Source organism: Lytechinus pictus, chromosome 4 (genome assembly GCF_037042905.1).
Source record: "Lytechinus pictus isolate F3 Inbred chromosome 4, Lp3.0, whole genome shotgun sequence".
Taxonomy (NCBI): Eukaryota; Metazoa; Echinodermata; class Echinoidea; order Temnopleuroida; family Toxopneustidae; genus Lytechinus; species Lytechinus pictus.
The window spans coordinates 7,098,283-7,120,196 of NC_087248.1; the positions used below are offsets into that span (position 1 = coordinate 7,098,283).

Below are 21,914 nucleotides of genomic sequence, written 5' to 3' on the forward strand. Positions count from 1 at the left end.
TCAACCAAAGTGTGTCCTCATAGATTGGAAGTACTAGTAAGTTGATATTATGCGCAAAAATTTCAATTTATATTGCAGAACGTTACAGAACATTCAGTTTTAAAATATTGCAGGGTGCATGTTCCTGGGATTATTTCGTGAACTAGCTATATTAATTCAAAATAAATTCATTTCATTCAGTATACATGCAATTCATTTTGACCTGGTCACACGTTTTCACGTTCCCGATTTTATTATCAGTTTGTATATTTTTTCCCGATGGATATGTCTTTCTCATTTCTTTTTCAGATTTAGCATATGAAAATATAAATACAGTATATCGGATCGAAGACCAAAACGCACAAATTGAGTGTGATATGATCAAATCTTATGATGCCGACTCGCCAGATGCTAATGCAATTTATATAAGATTCGTAATATTGTATAAAAAAACACCTTTGCCACATTATGTGTTCAATCAAAATTATCAAAATGTGGTTTCGTGTTAAAATTGATGCGGATATATACTTTCAAAACGTTTGTCAAAGTAGAATAAATTAACATTTCCATCTATATATGAATACCCAAGTACATATATCTATTTTGCAATGTTATTGATCAATGTTATTTACGATGTACTGTATCCTACGTTCAAAAAGTTTCTGAAAAGTATCACTGTTGGAGCTATTTAATTGCATACTTAAAAATTGTTTATTCTTTAGTAGAAAAGTGAAGAAATTTAACATAAAAAAGCTAAACTGAGAAACTTTGCACATGCCTATTACACTGCATCGGTTTGTTTCCATTATACGCCTATATTTGCATTTAGTATTTTCATGCTTACATTTTTTTATATTGCTATGACTCCTAAATTGTAAAAAAATAGTAACATCCTGTCGCAACGGCGTAGTTTAATTACCTTGCTGAATTGACTATGTCAGGAAATTATGTGCATGCGCGGAGCATTTTTACCGTAAAACTTGGAGTAATAGTCCTCTCATCCCATTGGTGGTTATCGAGATATGAGAGTATGAGATTGCTTGAGAGGTCGGCCCGAGGAAACGGCGGGATAAATGAAAAAAAGAAAATCGCAAATAATTCATCTGTGAAACACGGTACTGGGGCACAGCGACTACAAACAAAAGACCGAATAGAAATGCGGCCTTGCTGACGTCAGTGTTCAATTACTCGCTGGTAATCCGATAGCTGAGGGCAGCGTACTCACTCCCTCCACCAGCCTCCGATCACTTTCACAAAAGTTCAATTTTAAGAAAAAATAGTAAATTATGTATAATTGTATCCATAGGTTGTTTTTAATAATTAGTTCTCCAAACTTTCATGTCAATATCAATAGTAAAAACACATTGTCTTTTTGATAGATAACCATGTTGTAATTTCCGGAGGGAGTGCACGGAATAGCTCCGCTAAAGCAGGATGAAAAGAATGCCTGGGACTGTCTACCGCCGTGGAATGCAGTGTCCTAGCGAGGCAAAAGGAATTAGTTCTCAAATAATTGGAGAACAGTCCGATCTTACGCACCCATTGTCACCTGTGTGACTTTAGGTGAATTTGATAATTTATCAAGAATAAAAATGGGGGTAGAACAAATGAGAAACACATCATTTTCAATGAAATTTATACCTCTCGGCGCATGAATTTTCGTAACAAAATTTTTGCAAATTCACCTAATACACTTCCATAGGCTCCTACAATAAATAAGGGAATATATGCGCGTGATAAGGACTTCCCGATGGTAGACTAAGTTTTCTATGTTATTCTCTAAATCGCACTTAGAAAACACGTGTGCGGATCGAAGAAGCGCACAAACTGATATCTATGTTTTCTTATTAGGAATGGAACATTGGGGTTGGCGCCCAATGGGACGCACATTCAAGCTTTGTGTTCCGTAGAACAGCATGGCAACAGAGGTTGCTGCAAATGTCAATTGTGATGAAGAAATTACAGCACTGGGCCGTGTCCAACAAGCGAGAGACGACACAATGGAAAATGCAGACAGGCCTTCTGAATTCAACACAACCGGGAAGGGAACGCAACCTCATGACCCCAGCAGCGGCGGAGGACACGGAGGAGTACCCGGTCCTATAGCTGATGGGCAAGGAGGAGTAAGAATTAATAATTCTATGGATTCTCATGGTCAGCAATCGATGAATATGTCGAAGGATGGTAATGTGACAAAGACGCCAAACTGCAACTCAACAGGCCAGTCAGACGGCGTGCTTCCGCAAGCGGGTCGTCCAAACGCAGGCTCGTACAACGGGCCAAGTCCAAACGTTGATCCCTTTTCTAGCGGTGCTTTACCTCAATACATGGAGAACAGCAGTGGTAATAAACAAGCGCCTTTTGGTCAAGATGGTTATGGTGGTGGATATTTTGGAAATAGAAACAATGGAGGTTATGGAATGAACCAACATGGTGGACCTGGTATGACAGGAAATGCAAACTCTGGTGCTGGAGCCCCCAATCAAGCCATGGCACACACAAGCACATACAATCAGTTTGAAGGGAATATGAACTCCAGGCCAGGATACCCAAATATGTCAAATCGCAGTGGAATGGGCTCACCGATGGGCCCAGGCAGTTCGGCCGCTTATGGCGGCTCACACAATCCACGAGCGTACGGGCCAGGAGACCGAATCTCGAGCACAGCTCCAACTCTTTCACAACTTTTACAAGGACAAAAACACCCTACTCACAGTTTTTCAGGAAATTTTTCAGGGCACAGTGATGTGAGCCCAGGAAAAGGACCTGATGCTGGTTCGATGGGAATGATGGGACAAGGAGGTCCTTATCAATCTCAGTGGCCCAATAGAGGCCAAATGCAACATCCAATGGGACCATATGCTCAACGCAGTCAGGTACATCGCTTTCTAGATTTACATGTACAGTGTAGTTCATCGAGACTAAGAAAAGGGGCTTGGGAGTATTTAATAAATTATTTTATTTATTTGTAATGTCTAATTTTTTGCATATCTTTTTTGAATGATTATATCAAAATGGCATGTTATTTGTAAGTATTTAGTGTTGAATTTGTTGCTAAACAATGTGTCCTTGTCTTCGCATGAAGTCAAACTTGCCTAAGTCGAATCTGTTTAGAGATGAATTATTCATACATAAGCTTCGACATAGACAAATTTTGGCTTGCATTTCTAATAAGTCAATTTGCATTTGCATGCAATTAACAATTGAATAAGGAGAAAAGTATGAAAAACTTTGAAAAGCAACTTGTAACGTAGGCCTACAGACTGTACGTGGTCAACTAATGCAAGGTACCGGTACCTGTTGATGTGTGATTTATTTTTTAACATGGCCCATTTGAAAAACAATGTGCGAAAGAACCATTTGAAGATGAATTTAATGCCCTGTTTCCCTTGAAAACACAAGCAAGAAAAGTATTTTGATTCACATGCCTTTATCTCTTTATCATTTTTCTAAAAACATGCCGTATCTGAACAATGTCTTTGTATAGTATGGTTCAGAAAGCTTCTACTGCCTCTCTTTTTTTTTGTTTTTTTTGGGGGGGGTCAAGATACATGAAGTCCTTTGCTCACATTTAAATGTACATACTGGTGGCATAATAACTTGAAAGAAACATAATGAAAGCGATCTGCCCTTCAAAAATAATGTTATGAGCTGTTGAGAATCATGTGAAGGTACATTTATCTTGTTCATTACAATAAAAGATTTTTGTTTTCACTTAAAGGGGTGGTCCGGGCTGAAAATATTTATATCTTAATACATAGAGTAGAATTCACAGAGCAAAATGCCGAAAATTTCATCAAAATCGGATAACAAATAATAAAGTTATTGAAGTTTAAGATTTAGCAATATTTTGTGAAAACAGTCGTCATGAATATTCATTAGGTGGGCTGATGATGTCACATCTCCACTTTCCGTTTTCTTATGTTATTACATAAAATCCAAATTTTTTCATTATTTCATACTTGTGTGAATAATATGTCTCCCTTATAATGAAATAAGTTGCAGCAATAATTATCTAATGCACTAAATCAGTTGTCAATCCAATTTTTCTAGTTCTTGGACTCTTTTGGAGGAAAAAATTTGAATAAACCTAATTTCATATAATAAAATAAAAAAGAACAAGTGGGGATGTGACATCGGCCCACCTAATGAATATTCATGACGACTGTTTTCACAAAATATTGCTAAACTTTAAAATTCAATAACTTTGTTATTTGTTATCCGATTTTGATGAAATTTTCAGCATTTTGCTCAGTGAATTCTACTCTATTTATTAAGCTATAAATACTTTCAACCTGGACCATCCCTTTAAGAGATTTGCAACCCTCCCCTTTTAAATCTTTCTCTCCCATACATCTAGTATAGGCTACATCAGTATTTTTGCTACAATGAAGTTTTGTGAAATATGATGGAACGGCAATGGAAGATGATGGCTATTTATCCAAAGCCTTTGGGTACTTCCAGAGTTCCAGTTCTTGTAGGTTTGTGTGTGTGTGGGGGGGGGGGGGTAGATAAGCCGAATATAATGACGAACCATAACACATTTTTTCTTGACTGAGTGTATCCAAAGACAAGGAGACTACCGGTAATAACACAGATCATCTTGTGGATCATATGTGGAGCCTGTGTGGAGCGTTGTGGCCCAGTGGATAAGTCTTCTGACTTTGAAACAGAGGGTCGTAGGTTCGAATCCCAGCCATTGCGTAATTTCCTTCAGCAAGAAATTTATCCACATTGTGCTGCACTCAACCCAGGTGAGGTGAATGGGTACCCGGCAGGATTAATTCCTTGAATGCATGAGCACTGAAAGGCAGCTCGAGCTAAAGCCGGGGTAATAATAATAACAACGTGCCTCGGAATAGAATATTTCTATATAGATGGCGCTATATAAATGCCTATTATTATTATTATCTTCATACATAAACAATTTTTTTTTTCTAATTTCATTCACTTTTTGATGTCTGGATAAACATTCACATTTGATTGATGCATGTCTCTATGAAAGCATATTATACACACACACAATCTCATTGAGATTTAGTATACAAAGGTACATAATACATTTCTCTGTCACCCCCGTTTTCTTTTCATCTTATAATTTGTGCAACAACCCCTGCCTATCCATCCTCAAATAGATGAGAAAATGCTTTAAAATGGCAACATCTCAGAAAGTTTAGAGACGTTCATTTTATTTAAACCAAACATACATGTATGTAGGGATAGGTAGCAAAATTATTAATAAAATGAAAAATGAAAAGCAGTCCAGATAAATAATTTGAAAACTACAATACACTGTATTCTTCAAGTCTTGAAAACTATAGTTGAATAGTAATCGCTTTAAATTCCTCCCAATTATACCAATGATCTGCATGTCATTAGAGGAAAACGATTTGAACAAACCTTTCAGTAACTAGGATTGTAATGCTTATTATATTGGGTGTAAAATAGGAGGGGGTGATGCCAAAATGAATAGAGATTAATGATAGTAAACCAAATGATGACATTGCTATATACATGTATCTCTTTTCTCCAATATAGTTATATTTTGAGACCCCAACAACTTTGTAATTTATTTTATTTACTGTAAAAGTACTCATTCGCCAATCTACAAAACATATTCCACTTAAAAATTTTGTAAATGATTATGTATGAACTCTGAAAAAGTGAAAGCGGATAGTCTGAAATATTTAAGAGTACATGTAAAATCTGTGATCAAACCTCTTGTGCCCATTTCTAACAAGGATTATTAAAGGTACAAGAAGAATACAAGTGTAGATAATCCTACTATTGTGTATACACTGAACAACCTATGTCAACAATAAGATTTCTCATGAATGGACTTAACAATGCTTGTGGTTGCAGGTTCTATCCAATTACAAGCAAAACATGACTACTCAATGTCCTTTTTTATCCCTTTTTCCCCTCATGGCTGGGAAGGGGATTCCCCAGAATTGGGAGAGTGATGGTGTTTATTTGAAGGCCAGCCAATATTTTATGGAGATCACAATAACAGCTGAACACTGCCACCTCCCACCTGCTGGGAGCAAGGCACATTTATTCCTTCATTTTGTAATTTGATATGAGACAGATTATTATTAACTTTTACCCTTGCAATAATGGCAAATTTTGTTTTGCTTCTATTTTTATTTGTGGGTGGGTTAGGGATTGGCTGTAGTCTGTAATGAATATTGTTATGTTTGTTCATGTTTGTTAAATGTTTGTTTTATATCAGACATGATAATTTTTGCACATTGCTATTTGCTTATCATGATAATCAATGTATTGCAATGCCTTTTTAAAATCCAATTATTTTACTCAAGCAAAACTAAAACACAAATTTGAATATAGTAAAATCTTATAATCTTTCAGCTACATATTTTCTACATCACTTACAAGCTTTCAACATTGAGATTCGTGTGAAACATCTAACAATATTTACCATAAATATTTTCATTAATTTCTTCAGACCATGGAGGACAAACAGACCTTCCCCAAAAAGTTGCTCAAATTTCACATCTTTACATCCATAAAATGCCCATCTATATTCTAATGCGGAAGCAGAACTGCCGAACCGAACGGAAGTTCGCCGAACTTGGCACTTCCAAACCGGACCGAACTGAACACAAAGGCCTGGTCCGGTAGTTCAGTAAAAAAAAATCAGGCACATTAATTCAACAAGTAATATTGAATAACATTTAACGGCAGGGACTACATAGATTGAAGTATAAAATAAAAAACATTTTTATTGGTTAGTGATTGTGCACAATAAGAATTCCACACAAAATATTTTTTAAATCCACTATGAAAGCTCCCATCTCGTCTTTGATTGAATTGTTATCTTCAGTTAACTTCAGAATTTTTTTATAAACATGAATATATTTTTTCTTCATAAAATGAGGGGATATTTGAAGCTAAACTCAGTATAAAAGTGTGGTTGAATTACATATTGCAGAATTTGCCGTTATCGGTCGTGATTGTAATCGGACCTAATTGTTTTGTAATTAATAAAAGAAAAAGACGAGACATAAATTCCTTCCTTGAGACTGACAGACTAATGGTAAAGTATATATATTTCACCTTCTGAAATGTCCATGTTAATAAAAAAAATAAATAAATAAGAGGTGAAGAAATGAGGGTAAAAAAACCCAGAAAAGATAAAAATTCAAAGCAAATCAATGCATGTTCCCTGATCGCGTTCTGGAAATGGTTGATAAGGAAAGTTGAAACAGGAAGTCCAAACAACCTGCTCTCAGCTGCTATTATACTGGTAAAATTCATATTCTATTAAAATTTGAAATGCTTTTCCATCGTCAATATTTTCTAAAAAGTGGTTTAATCTGGTCAATTACTAAATATGAAATGATAAATTATCCGTTCCGTCTTGGTTCTGAAGATCAACGCGGAGTGATTTCACAACACTAAGATACACAGTACAGTCCCATTTTCGTGTTGGAAATGTATTTGAAGTCACGTAGCGTCGATCTTTCGGGACCAAGAATGGACTGATTTTTATCTTTTTGAAGTAATTGATTGAGCAGATTTAACCACTTTTCAGAAAATATGGACTTTCTAAAACATTTCCTATTCTTTGGAATGTGAATTTTACCAGTACATGTATAATAACAGTTGAGTGGAGGTTATTTGTCTACTGTTTCGGCATTCCCGATCAACTCTTTCCAATCGGAGAAGCTGCATTTGCAATGACATTGTAATCGATCATAATCATATCTACATGAAATAATTATGACAAAAATATATTGTTTTTTGAAATTCTGTTTCTGTCCTCATTTTCATCAATATTTTTTCGTTGGTATTTTTTTTCAATTTAAAAATGAAAGTAGAAATGACTCTTATTTTTGTTTAAAGAATAAAATAATTAATAGAAAATTATGCAACACTTTTTATAACCATTCTTTTTAGAAACAAAATTTATTTTAAATATATGACAGATCTTTGATGTGATGATCTAGCTGACGGTCGGCGATTCTTTATTTTATATGTTAATAATTTAATTTGGCATTCATTGCCGAAACCCGAACCGAACCAAAGTTCAGAATAAATTGCCGAAATCTGCCGACCCGAACATGTTGCCTGACTTGCAGCACTACTATATTCCAATATTATATTTCCTTGAAATTGTTTTTAGTTGGACTCTATCTAGAAAATGAAGAATATTTTCTTTCTTGACACTAAGATTTTTTTTAGTTTGTGTCACACTCTACCTACATGAATGTCTAGTGTGACATCAATTGAAAACAATCTTTAGAGGCAGGAAAGGAGGGAATATTCCTCAATTTCTTGATAGTTTCCAACTAAGCAATTTCAAGGAAATATGGAAAAGAGATGGGCATTTTATAGATGTAAAATGTGAACTTTCAGCAACTTTTTTGGGAGGGATTTTTATTCTTAATTTTTAACATTTTTTCAAGTTTTATCCATTTGGTCAAACGGTTGTCAAAATAGGAAACGTTATTGCCTTTTGCTGTCTTTTGAACAGCATTGAAACTTTTTTTGACTCGGCACTACTTTGTTGTCTTTTCTTATAACATGTACATGTATCTTTTACATTTCGCATAACCCAATCAAGAATCATAAAAAAGGGGTCAATAACATACCTGCCAACTGTTCCTATTGAATAGGAACATTCCTATTTAGAGAAAAAAAATTTGCAATTTCAAATGCGTTCCTTTTTTTGTGTGAAATTTTTTATGTATACTTGAAGAGGAAAAATAAGAATGTTCCTATTTCTTGAAATTTCTCAGTAATTTGTTCCCATTTTTGGGCTCTCCAAGTTGGCAGGTACATAGTATGTAATAGTTGCAACCTCCACCTAGATTTTAGGCAAAAGAGGGTGGAGAGAATGAAAGGCAGAAAAGTTCACATTGGTACATACTTTGTGTCAGAATGACCAGTGCCGGCTGCACAGAAACGTTGTTAGCCTAAAACAGAGCGCGAACAGTAAGTCCAGTCACATCTTTCGGATTGTGAATTCAAAACATTTATTGCAATGTGCAAGTAATACATTGTTGTAACATTAGGCTTCACTGCGACATTACCAGTTGTAACAGCCTCTGTTTAGCGCATTGTTAGCACTTACAACGTTTCTGTGCGGTCAATACAGAGAGAGTAGATAACTTATTGTACATAATTACATGTACTCTACTTATGAGGCTTATTGTTAAAGGAGAATGAAACCCTTGAAACTAGCTGAATCCATATCAAAGAGAAAAATCAAAGAAACATATTGTTGAAAGTTTGAGGAAGATTGAATGAATAATAAGAAAGTTATGAGCATTTGAATATTGAGATCACTAGTGCCATGTAGATCCTCCCATCGGCAATGCGACCAAGATCTGTGATATCACACACGTACAACTCCCTCATTACTTTAGTACTTATTTCACTTATATTCTCACTTTTATAGAGTCTATCACAAGGTTAGGTGTTTTCTTTATGAGATGACAAGTACAGAGGTTTCACAACATTATATCATTGATGAATCGTTTGTCATATGATTAGAATGAGCAAAAAGAGATGTTTTGGGGTATATTTTCAGTGTCCGAATGGGAGAGTTGTACGTGTGTGACATCACAGATCTTGGTCGCATTGCCAATGGGAGGATCTCCATAGCATTAGTGATCTCGACATTCAAATGCTCATAACTCTTTTATTGCTAGTCCTATTTTACTCAAAGTTTTGTTGATCTTATTCTTTGATTTTTCTGCTTTCACAAAAGCTAACTTGCTCCAAGAGTTTCATTCTCCTTTAACAAACATGCATGCTCTAAATGAGTGACTCAAACTCTGGTGAGTGAAATGATGAAAAGGTACATAGAAAATCTTTAAAAGAAATCATTGTTCATGATGCATGCATATTTTATAAGGACATAAGTTGGGAAACTAATTTAAAAGGGGAATGAATTTTCTCGACCTAATCCAGTCTCCATTGTGCATTTCCTTGCAGATGGGAATGATGCCTGATGGTCAGAGCCCGATGCAGAAGAGACCATATCCTGGTGGCCCTCCTGGACCCTATCAGAATCAGTATGGTGGCCGCCAGTTCTCGGGCATGTCACCTCAGATGTACCCCAACCCAATGTATCCTGGTAATCGGTCATACAACGCACCTGGCGGTGGCACCAGTGGTGGGGGCAGCAGTGGTGGTGCTAGTGCCGGTAGTGGTCAGTTTCCTCAACAGGTGAGAATGGGAATGGATGGCTCCATTTTATTCATTTATGAAACATGTTGGACCATAGTAAAAATGAGTCAAAATGTTTTTTTCTGCTGAAGCATGGATTTAATGGTCACATCAGAGATTACTTTATAATGAATAATGATTTAAAAAAATCAATTAGTTCTGGAAAAGGATATCTTGAGCAGATTTACCACTGTACTCAATCTGTGTGGCAATTTAAAGGGGAAAACTCTCACTGCCATGGAGATGAGTTTGTATTTGTCTCATTCAGCAGGCAACTCGGGTCTTGTTGTAGGGATATTGCTGTGACATCTTTTGCAGCTAGTGTACTTGGGCATCATGGGGGAAACTGGACATTTCAGAGGAACATTTGTGTTGCCTTGCATATTGCAGATGTCTACAATGTCTTTCTCAAAGGAGGCCGCCGTATCATACACTACTTGTTGCAGCAGAGGGCACCTTGCATTCCTAAACATTCATAGGGATGGATCACTTGCTGCGAAAAGAAATGCATTGTTGTTTTTTGGTGCAAATTTCTCACTGTGTGGTGTACATGTTTGTCTTTAGTAAGAGTTCAGTGGGAGAGATGATCTTGAAACAAGCAGCAACTGTGCCAGTAAAACTTTTGTTTTCTTGATTTTGGTTATGCTGCAGTTACATTTTCCCTCTGGTGTCTGCACGGTGAGTCGAAAATGACAATTTTACAGATTTCAATATGAACTACACACAGGAAGCTGGTACAAAAATTATAAAAACGGCTTTTTCATCCCTCCGTACGGCCTTTGTACAAGAAATTGTGACTGCGCCATTATTGCGTCTTTTTGTGACTCTGCTGGTTCTGTTCATTTTTTTTAATGCAATTCTTGTATTATCTGACAATTACGTGTACTGTAGACAGATATTTCACAGGCAATAAAACTCAAGGAAAGTTCTCATATGACAACTTGTCAGATGTCAAATGTTTATTATAGCATAGCACTTTCTTGTAAAGTGGTTGCCCGTTTTGAGGTTGGCCTAGGTGGCCCAAAACAAACTGGAATATTGTCATATCTGACAGCTTGAAAGGGGACAAATGTTGAAGAAATATCCACCCCCTGTTGTAATTGGCTTTATTGTGAAGAAGTTGCCCATTTTGAGATGGATAAGGTGGCATTCTCATTGCAATTCTAAATATTAGTTTACTGGAAACCACTTTAGGAAACCAGTTTGGAAGATCACTTTGCTAGCGTTCCCATTTGATCACCTGAAAGTGCGTTTTCAACACCACTTCACAGAAAGTGATCTTTTTGCCATGGGTATGCTCTCAGTTTTGCACAAAATTTGAAACTGCAGCGTGGGCATTCTACACACAACATGTGCGAAGATCGCTTCCTGAAGAACGGTTTTGTCCTCCCCCTAAACCAGTTTAATGAGGCAAAGCGATCTTGAAAACTTCATGGGGAGGTGGTTTTCTGAACCAGTTTGGAAGATCGCTTCCAAGACTGCCTCGACCATTCTCATTATACGTTAAACTAGTTTCCAGTAAACTAGTTTTAGGACGGTAATGAGAGCGGTAAAATTGTGCGGAGCGTGCAAGCCTGCAAGGTTACCGAAGACAGACCTACTATACTATAAAATCATGTTACATGTACATATGACATGCAAGGACCTGTAAAATAATCAGAATTTTTGCTTTTCTTTGATATCATAGATTGTGTTTACGGTACTCTACTTTTGAAAATATTTGGTTTTACTAGTAGTATTGTTCAATATTTAATTTGTGTCCCTTAAAGATGTCCCCTCACTATGGTCTAACAAGCCAGTCGCAAGGCACCAACTACAGTTCTCCTTCGGGCTACTCGCCTCAGGGAGATGGTAGCGGTGACAGCAACAGTGTTTGGGGACCACCCTCCCAATCCATGCAACACCAAGGACCACAATCACAAATGTGGAACCAACAGGTAATTAGGGTTGGTGATGTTTGTAATTAAAAGTTTATCAATTACTCATGTATTGTACAATCCCTCTTCTTTTTTTGTATACTAATACAATTTACAAAGAACATTGCACCAAACTATTATTAGGCCAGTATATTTTCGGGAGTGTTTTTTTCTTGTAATCCTGTAATCTTAATTGTCATATCCATCTGAAAAGCAGAACATACTGGGTAATAGGCTTTCAACTAACTCTTCTGTCTATTATGAATACATTATGTAGAAGTTGTGTGGTAGAAGTTGTGTGGTCCTTCTGATGTTGTACAATGTATGACTGGGTACCTGGAGGATGGTTCATAAAGCTGTTCGTAAGTTACGAGCGACTTTATGAATGACTGCTGATCCGTTCTTGTGGCAAATGATATACACCAAATTTTCATCAATAGTGATTTTGCGCCTAATAAGTCGTTCATAAAGTCACTTGAAATTAACTTACCACTTCATGAAACACCTATCTTGTGGGTGTTCCATAAAGCTGTTAATACATTGTAAGTTACGGACAACGTGTACCTATAAAAACTTCTCCAAAAAATGCTGAAAATCTGAAAATTTCCATCTATATTGTCCAGACATGTATTTCATGAAAAGTACTTTTTATTTAGCTGGTAGTAACAAGGATATGAGGAATATATATTTTCTTTTACTATGAAAGGGGGATTTCTAGAAATTTCAGTTAATGAATGACTGACCAGACTTTAATACACCAGAGGCTCAAGCTAAAAAAGTAAAATTGTGCAGCTGCATAAGGTTACTGCATATTAAGCGCTTGCCAGCTGAGTATTTTGCTAAAGAAAAACTTAAATTAGCAGGTTTTGATAATAGGTTTCATAGGATAAAGCAAGAATTGTTTTATATGCATTGACATGAATAACAATTAAAGCTCTCTGTAAAACTTTTTTTTTTTGGGGGGGGGGGCAGGGGGTTCTGTAAAAGATATTACATGTAGAGAAATATGATAAAGTCACTTAGATGTTGATCTGATTGTGTGGCTGATTTCTGCCTGTGATTATATTGATCATTGTGAAAGATTGATCTTAAAAGTTAGCTATGTGATCAATTTCAGAGATTTATACAACTGTGCCCAGATTGAAAGGTAGAGAAACTTGTGACATATTCATGATATGGCATGAGCTTGTCTTCATAGCTTTGATCAAAAATGGTTTTTAGATCAGAGTGTACATGTATAGTGCATTAGGCAACTATAATGTTTGAATGCTACAAAACTGCTGCATACAGTATCATTTAGTTGTATGAGGTGCAACAAGCTTCTCCTAAATACCAAAGTAAAAAAAAAATATCACGAAGGCCAACTCATAGTTGAGACTCGAGAGTGGCACATTTTTTTAATATACACATACAAAAGCAGTGTCTGATTGACAGTGTATTCTTCTAGAAAGCAAAATGCTGACATTTATTAAAGGGCAAATACACTTCCTTATGCAGTGCATTAGAAAAATGATTTATGAGAGAAGTGCCAAATATAGCAATTGTATTATACAATCAAATGCATATCGGATTTTTGTATAATGTGGAAAGTCTTCAAATGGAAAAAAAACTTTTCTTAAAATGTCAGTTAGTTGTGGGTTTTGTTAAAGTGAATACCATTACTGTTTGTACATTTATGAACAAATTGTGAAAGAATCTATCTAGCTTTCACAAAGTTATCAATTTGTGGCCTTGTATAACTTCTCATTTTCATATGGATTTCAATTTCCCTATCGCATATAGCTAATATATCAAGCGATGTCAATGTGATACCGATAGATATCACTGACGCTTCAGACATGGAAAAGCAGCAAAATGCATGGAACTTTGTAGATTCCAACCTTTTAAAATTAATGACTTTATTACCTCTTCAAACACAAGAGAATATGTCGGTTTCAAGATTAAAAGACTTTCCAAGTAAAAGAAATGTTACTACAACTGGTAAACAAAGGAATGAACTTGAAATTCTCTCCAGGAAAGCTGCAAATGTTTACCCATGGAGCTGGGCGACCATCGCAAACTTATACCCCTTTCATACTGCGCTTTTCCCCGGTGAACTTCGCCAGCGAAGGGGAAAGTGAAAGGGATATTAGTTCACTGGAAATTTCACTTAACGGTCCCTAGCTAGTGATACATGTATTTCTTGTGGTTTCTCCATATTCGGTATAATCAGACCAGCATAGGGCCACTTCAGAAAAATCCCATTTATCAAATGTAATGTAAAATTATACCTTTATTATTTGTAGTGCTGTTGTCGATAGGCCTCATATCGACATTGATGTCGACATACAAAGGATTTTCAATGTTTCCGACATGTCGACATGCACGCACCCACATCGACATGTAATCATGAATTAAAAAGGGGTCTAGCCTAAGTGTAAAGCTTACCTGTAAAGGTAGAAGCATTTATCCACATTAATTGGCACAAGTGAAAGGTTCATTCAGCTTAGCTGCGCATTAAATTAATAAAGAATGCCTGCGAGCTGCACGGCAGCAGAAATACGTCAGTGCGGCTCGGGGTCCTAGCCCGGCCTGACCATCGATCATCTGATAGATCTGTGCACCGCGCAGCATTCATGTTCACGCACGTACCGTGCCCATGCAATTATGGATGCATTCACCGCTACCGTGCTTGATAATACGCTGCTCCTCAATGTATTACTTTTCATATAGACGTGAGCAGCAGCGAACAAGTGTTTATGTCAAAGTTGTGACCGCTGTAATTGAGTTGCTTACTTCATTTCACGAAGTCACAGAAAACTTGCTTTCTTTCGTTTGGAGATCGTTGCACGGATCGCCACAGAAGTGGAACTGAAATTACCAATCGATTTTTAAAAATTATTTTTTATTGTCATTTTGAGGAGCTTGCGTTTGCAGCACATGTGCACCAGCGTATAATACGCAATGATCACTGTTGCAATTTGTGATTCTCAAATTGGCTCCGAGTGTGATTGCGCAATGCTTTCAAGACCGTATCGTGGTACAAAAACTTGATTCTCCAGAATAAATGTGGATTAAATCAGCAATTTTGGAAGTGAATTCACTCTAAATTAGTCAAAATACGTTTTCCTGATCTGAGCCTGTATAGATCTAGATCTAGTGTGGGGATATTCGTGTCAAGGTGAATACATTTGATTGAGAGAGTGGTATGTGCCACGATTGAATGATTGTTAATAAAAAAATGTTAGGGAGCCTAAATTACGATCCCTTTTCCATGTCGACATTGTCGATGTTGGGATTAGTTTTTAGGCGACATGTCGACGTGGATTTTTGTTCCCGACAACAGCACTAATTATTTGTGAGATTGTTACAGTAAGCTAGTCTTCAGCCTACAATGTGGGTGAAGAAACCACGCATTCAGATGTGGAAGTTTACCTGCCAAGAATGAAAGGTTAAAAAAAAATTACGTGCCACAGGCGGCCAAATTTGGACAACTCTATGGGATAGGGAAAATTCCATCATGTTTCTGTGTATAGTACCCGACATGTTAAACCTTTTTTATAGATATTTGATTTTTTGTCTCGCCTGCATAGCAGAGCGAGACCAAAGGAGCCGCTTTTCCAACGGCGGCGGTGACGGCGGCGTCGTCAACACTGAAATCTTAACCAAGGTTAAGTTTTTGAAATATCATAACTTGAAATGTATATGGACCTACAGTCCTACATGTAGTTCATGAAACTTAAACATAAGGGTAATCACGTATTACTGAACATCATGCCTCAGTTTAAGGTCACATGACCAAGGTCAAAGGTCATTTAGGGTCAATGAACTTAGACCATGTTGGGGGAATCGATATCGAAATCTTAACCCAATAAATTTTTGAAATGCCATCATAACTTACAAAGTATATTTACCTAGTTCATGAAACTTACACATAACGGTAATGAAGTATTACTGAACATTCTGCCCCAGTTTCAGGTCCCATGACCAAGGTCAAAGGTCATTTAGGGTCAATGAACTTTTGGTATGTTGGGGTTATTTGCTGAATTTCCATCATAACTTTTAATGTTTATGGAGCTAGTTCATAAAACTTGGACATACGAGTAATCAAGTATCACTGAACATCCTGTGCAAATTTTTGGTCACATGACCAAGGTCAAAGGTCATTTAAGGTCGATGAACTTCGGCGATGTTGAGGGTATTTGTTGAATTATCATCGTAACTTTAAAGGTTATGGATTTTGTTCATGAAAATTGGACATAAGAGTAATCTTGTATCACTTAACATCCTGTGCGAGTTTCAGGTCACATGATTAAGGTCGATGAACTTTGGCCATATTGTAATTGTTGAATTGCCATCATAACTTTATGGGTATACATGTAGTTCATAAAATTTGGACATAGGGGTAATCCAGTACTGTTTCTCATCTTGCACAAGTCATAGGTCACTTGATTAAAGTCAAATGTCATTTAGGGTCAATGAACATAGTAGCATATTATGTGAATGATGTTTTTGTGAATAATTATTTTATAGTCATTTGCAAACAAAGTCAGCACTGCTGCTATATTGAATCGCGTAATGCAGGCAAGACTGCCAGAGGCGTTCCACTTGTTTAAAAACTTGCAATACTGCAGCCATACGTACATGTATTTAAAAGTAACAAAGCCATAGTGTGTTTATAACAGTTAAAGTTAACGGAAATAGAGATGAAATGAAATTGTGAAGAAATATTCTTGAAATACATGTATGTGTTCTTTATATTACTTTACTTTTTAACAGTTACTGATCTTTATGTTCAATCCTATTTAGTTTCATGATTTCAAATTCCATCTTTTTCAGCATGTTGTGGAGATGCCTAACCTCCCAGCTCCCACCCTTATGATCACCTCATTAATTACCCTAGCTGGATATAAGAAGAAAAAGGAAATTCTGTAAAATCGCATATTTGACATATTTCTGTAATAATTTCTCTAATATTTAGCCTATATTAAAATAATGGGAACTGTTTTTATTTCTTAGACATGTCAACTACTGCAAAGTAAAGCTCAGATTCCTTGAGAGAGCATCTGGCACTCCCCCCAAAAAATGAACTAAATAGATATTAGAAAATCATATAAAAATGCATATCACTATCAATCATATTTCCGTTATATTCATTAAAATTCGTTAAAATGGTGGAAACTGTTTTTTTTTTATTAAACATGTCAACTACTTCAAAATACATGGACATCAGATTGCGCCAGAGAGCATCTAGCTAGTAGCAACCCAGAGCTTCCAGGGCCCTAAGGTGGGCCTTGGACCTTAGCCACTAGGGTCAAGGAAAAGTGCATGATGCACACATAATTTGATGTAATTGAAAATATTTTTCTAATTTCCAAAAGTTGCAAAAAAAAAAATTGGCATCTCTGCATTTTGCTCTACTTTCAATGTCTGTTTATGACTTTTTAACAATTCTTTGTTTGTTTGACATAATGATGAGTACAGGTATTCTATATTGAATGAAAATAACTTTGTGCTTGAATTTTGAATTCCATATATTTAAACCAAAAGATTTATATTAAAACATGACAATGACCAAAAATTAGAAAAAAAAATGGATGGAGCAACTGGGCCTCAAATTAAAAAAATAATTTGTTGTGAGTTTTGAAAGAACTCCAGTAAATATTATGAGGTGTAAAATAAAAATAAAGCAAAGTGTAATTTTGCTTGAAGATTGTGAATTGAAGTAGAAAGATTGCCCCATTTCGAAATATATTTTAGAAACTTTCTACATATCACACACACATATACTGTACAACAAGGTTTTCTACATGTTTATACACATCACATGTATGTGAGATGACAAGATTTAACAAATCTTTAACACAGAATATGTTTCCGTACATGTATGCTTGTTTGTAAAAACAAACATCCCCCATCTGTGTGAATGGTGCAGTATAATATGAAAAGGTGTACATGTATACACAGTCTTAATATTTGGCATTTTCCTTCTAATTTTGTTCCATTAGCCACAGCCACAGCAAAACATGGTTCATTCTCCCCATCCCCAGCAACCACAATCACAACAACCATCACCACATTCTGGGCCACAGTCCCAACAAAGTAACCAACCCAATCAGCCACCACAGTCACAGACTGGTCCTGGGGAAACCCAGCCAACACCGCCTGCACAACCACAACCACAGCAACAACAACAACAACAACAACAAGAGCAGCGGCAACAGCAGGAGCAACGGCAACAGCAGCACCAAACATCACAACCTCAACAAAACCAAAACCAACAACAACCCACTTCCTCTCAGCAACAACGGAACTTCCCAAGTAGTAGAAGTAGTAACAGCAACCAACAATCTGCATCATCGCAGAATTCGTCATCTTCATCATCATCCAATAAGGCAGATGGTTCAATGAATAGACCGCCAAGCCTACCAGTAAGTAATAGTTAATTTTCTTGCTCTGCCGCATTGATAAGCAACAAAAGATTATTAGCACTTTATCTGATGCAATTATGAATTTGAAAATTAGCATTAAAAACAAAGTAATTATCATATTTCCATTTTGTTACTGGAGTATATTAGATTGTCCAGAATAGGAATGCTCATGCTTGATGGGAAATTCTATCATATTTTTACAAAGATGTGTTGAGGGTAAGGAGTAATATTTTCTTATAGCCCCCAAAAGAATAATCAGTTATAATAAGGGTTCCATTTCATTTTGAAAAATTGCTTCTTCCATGTAAAATAGCTTCTTCATGTATATATTTTGATAATAGAGACACCTTTTTCTTTGAGTTGGACTGGTAGACTTTCTAATGGGTGATGGACTGTATGTGTGAGATTACGTGCATTTTTGCTCCCTAATTTCCAGCTTGCTTTTTAATCATACAATAATTATCACTTCCACCCCTTTCTTGTAAAATAGGGTAATGCATGTCCACATAGAAATGCACTCACTATACTGTACACTTTCTTTAACATGTATGTCTGCTCAAAATCTTCACGTGCACACTTTCAAAGTGACCCATGTGGGTCCTATGTAAATGTTGATGGAATCAAAGAGATTTTAAAATCTCCTTGGTGGAATTAAACAGAAGTGGGGAGAAGAAGTCTCTGTACAGAAAACGTAAATTTATTAAAGCACCCCCTGAGTAAAAACAATTAAAAACAGCATTAAAATTCAAGCCTCAGTAGAGCTGAATTAAACCTTCAATTTGGTGTTACTGATTCAGGAAAAGTCGTATTCGAAACTTTAACATTTTTTGTGGAGAATAATGTGAATATATGAATAGACTCTGTACTTGTGAAATCTGATACTCTATAGAAATTATTCTCCTGGGTGTCCATAATGAGACATATCCACTTGTTTAATCTATGGTTGCACATTTCTGAACATTCAACAAACTGAGTCATCAGTTTTCAATGTTTGTCAATATTGAAAGCATTTTGTCTCACACGTGGCCTGCTTTCCATGAAATAGGGTCAAATAAAAGAGTTGAATGAAACTGACAGGTGGTCATTAAATAGCAATGTCATGGCCTACTAATTAATCACCCAGTGATAGTGTGAGAGCTCTTATTGGCAGGGCCAGTATGATAATCAATGTTTACATTCCGCCCACTCATGATATGATCAAATGGCCTGGATATCCATGCTACATGTACTTGAGTCATGTCATTGACCTTCTCCACTGGCTTCTTATTGCAAAGTCAATCCCCAGAGCCAATGTGTCTCCGTAATATCCTATGTCAATCGGGCTGGAAGACATACTCCTGTGACGTCAATCCACTTGATCACATGATAGATAATGTCATTGAATCAAAATCTCATTTACATATGTGGCACACTTCATGGAGCATGAGTCACCTGGCTAGGGGAAGCCCCTGTTTTCTTGCTGTGCTATTTATAGGACACCTGCTGAGTCAATCTGCCATGCTCAAATGGTTTTAATGACCCCTGGTGCATGTTTTGTGTCTTGAAATTGATTTTCTCTCTTGTTGCGTTAACTTCCTCTATGTTAAACTAGACACTGGCTCGTTGAGATGGAGACCTTTTGTTAGGTGACGAATGTAGGTTACTTGTGCTTCCCTCTTGGGAGATGGATACATTGTCTTGTATTCCCAAGAGTGTGTCAAATATTGAGATGTAATTGACCTTGTAAATAATTCTATGTTCATTGATACCATGCATCCCTTGGCAGACAAAGCACTTCCTTTGCACTTGATATTGATTCTTGAGAATAATACATGTACATGGACTTGCGCTTTTCAGCTAACCACATGTTGTGTTGTTGTCTGTAGCATTCTTGCTGTTAATACAGTTAGAACATCTCATTGATATTTTATTTGTACATGTAGATACATGTACATGTTGTGTTTTTGCTATTCCATAGTAAAGTGTATTTAGGCACAAGATACCATTTAGGAATTTTTGGTCTCAATTTTCCGTTCTTTTTTTTTCTACATTTCAAAATTCCTACAATTTTGAAGTTGTTTATTCCTCGCCATTCATTCTTTTATACTTTTGTAAATTCATATAAAACAGAATTAGTGCTTACGTGTTCATAACTTCATATGCATGCAGGAAGATCATCATTGCTGAAGGTTTCATATGAGAAGATGAAATTACATGTCTTGATAGTAATGAGGAATATTTGAGATAAAGCTGTCAGTCCATCTGAACATTTTCTTAAGTTTCCTCATAAGTGATTTATTTAAGCATTTTCTTTATAATTCATACTCCTTCAAAATTCAACACACTTCATATGTGGGTGAACTTGATGCGTCAGGAAAATACAATACCTGAAGAGTCATTTGGGTTTTAAACTTTTCTCCTAAATAAATTTTCTCTTTCTGTATAATGTACATATGATAAATGATTAAAGACTGTTTAGAAACCTTGTTCAGCATTTGAAATTTAACATTTAAAAAGTTGGTTTTAAGTGCAAAATTGTTGAATTTTGTGAACAGAATTTTACACCTCCAAAACCTATGGTCATGTGATGTGACTCATGAATATTAATATGCTGCCAATGTACATGTGTATAGAGTCAATCAGATGACAATAAAATCAAATTATTTCATGGAAAATACATTGTAATATTAAAGTGAGTGAATAAATATTGATAAAAATATGTTAGGAAATAATTTAGGCTCTGATTTTGTCTGAGAAATAAAAAGTGAAAATTCTAGCTAACTTTTTAAATTACTTTCAAACTGATTTTTCTCATCCTCATTTTTTATACCAGTGCATATCTCAATTTTTTCACCATACAGGATATTTGCAATAATTTAGCAAAGCTTTGCTGTTGGGGACTTAAGCACTGATTACTAAAAGTGTAAATATTTTTGCGCGTTGTTACATTCGTGGACATTCACGGCCAAAATCCGTGAATTCGCAAGAATAAGAGCTTATACACTACAGTAAAAGAATAGGGATACCAGTTTGATTACATTGCCAATTATGATAACAATTAAGTTTATCAATCAGTTGCTGAATGGTAATATCCAATCAAGATCATACATACATGTACATTTTGGCTCAAAACACGGTGACACAACATTTGCTCAGGACTGCAACAATTGCTCCGAGCTCTATTTCGTCCAAGTTATAGGATTATGGTTAGGGTTGTATTAGGGTTTGTTAGGTTTAGAGTAGGGTATATTGTATAAACCCAGGGTTGAAATTGGTCATTCAATTAGTGTGCGGAATTTAGAGCGGAACATTCGTCACCAGAGCAATTGTCATGAAACCCAAAGCATTGACGAGGAATTATTCTTTCATATTTGCAGTACGTTGTGTTGCTGAGTGCAGGTGGAGTATTTGTATGCCTTTTGCATGTAGAACT

At 36.1% G+C, this 21,914-nt stretch overlaps 1 protein-coding gene across 2 annotated transcripts; it reads left to right on the forward strand.

Moving 5' to 3' along the window:
- The first annotated feature begins 1,451 nt into the window (after positions 1–1,451).
- On the forward strand, positions 1,452–18,544 carry LOC129259099 (uncharacterized). Of its 2 annotated transcripts, XM_054897366.2 has the most exons (4): positions 1,452–2,855; positions 9,943–10,176; positions 11,946–12,113; positions 18,080–18,544. In XM_054897366.2, the coding sequence occupies exons 1-4, from the start codon at positions 1,896–1,898 to the stop codon at positions 18,515–18,517; spliced, it is 1,800 nt and encodes a 599-aa protein (XP_054753341.2). In that variant the 5' UTR covers positions 1,452–1,895; the 3' UTR covers positions 18,518–18,544. The 2 variants fall into 2 exon arrangements, with proteins under 2 accessions (XP_054753341.2, XP_054753343.2); XM_054897368.2 differs by lacking the exon at positions 11,946–12,113 and having other exon boundaries at positions 1,678–2,855.
- Positions 18,545–21,914: the final 3,370 nt, after the last annotated feature.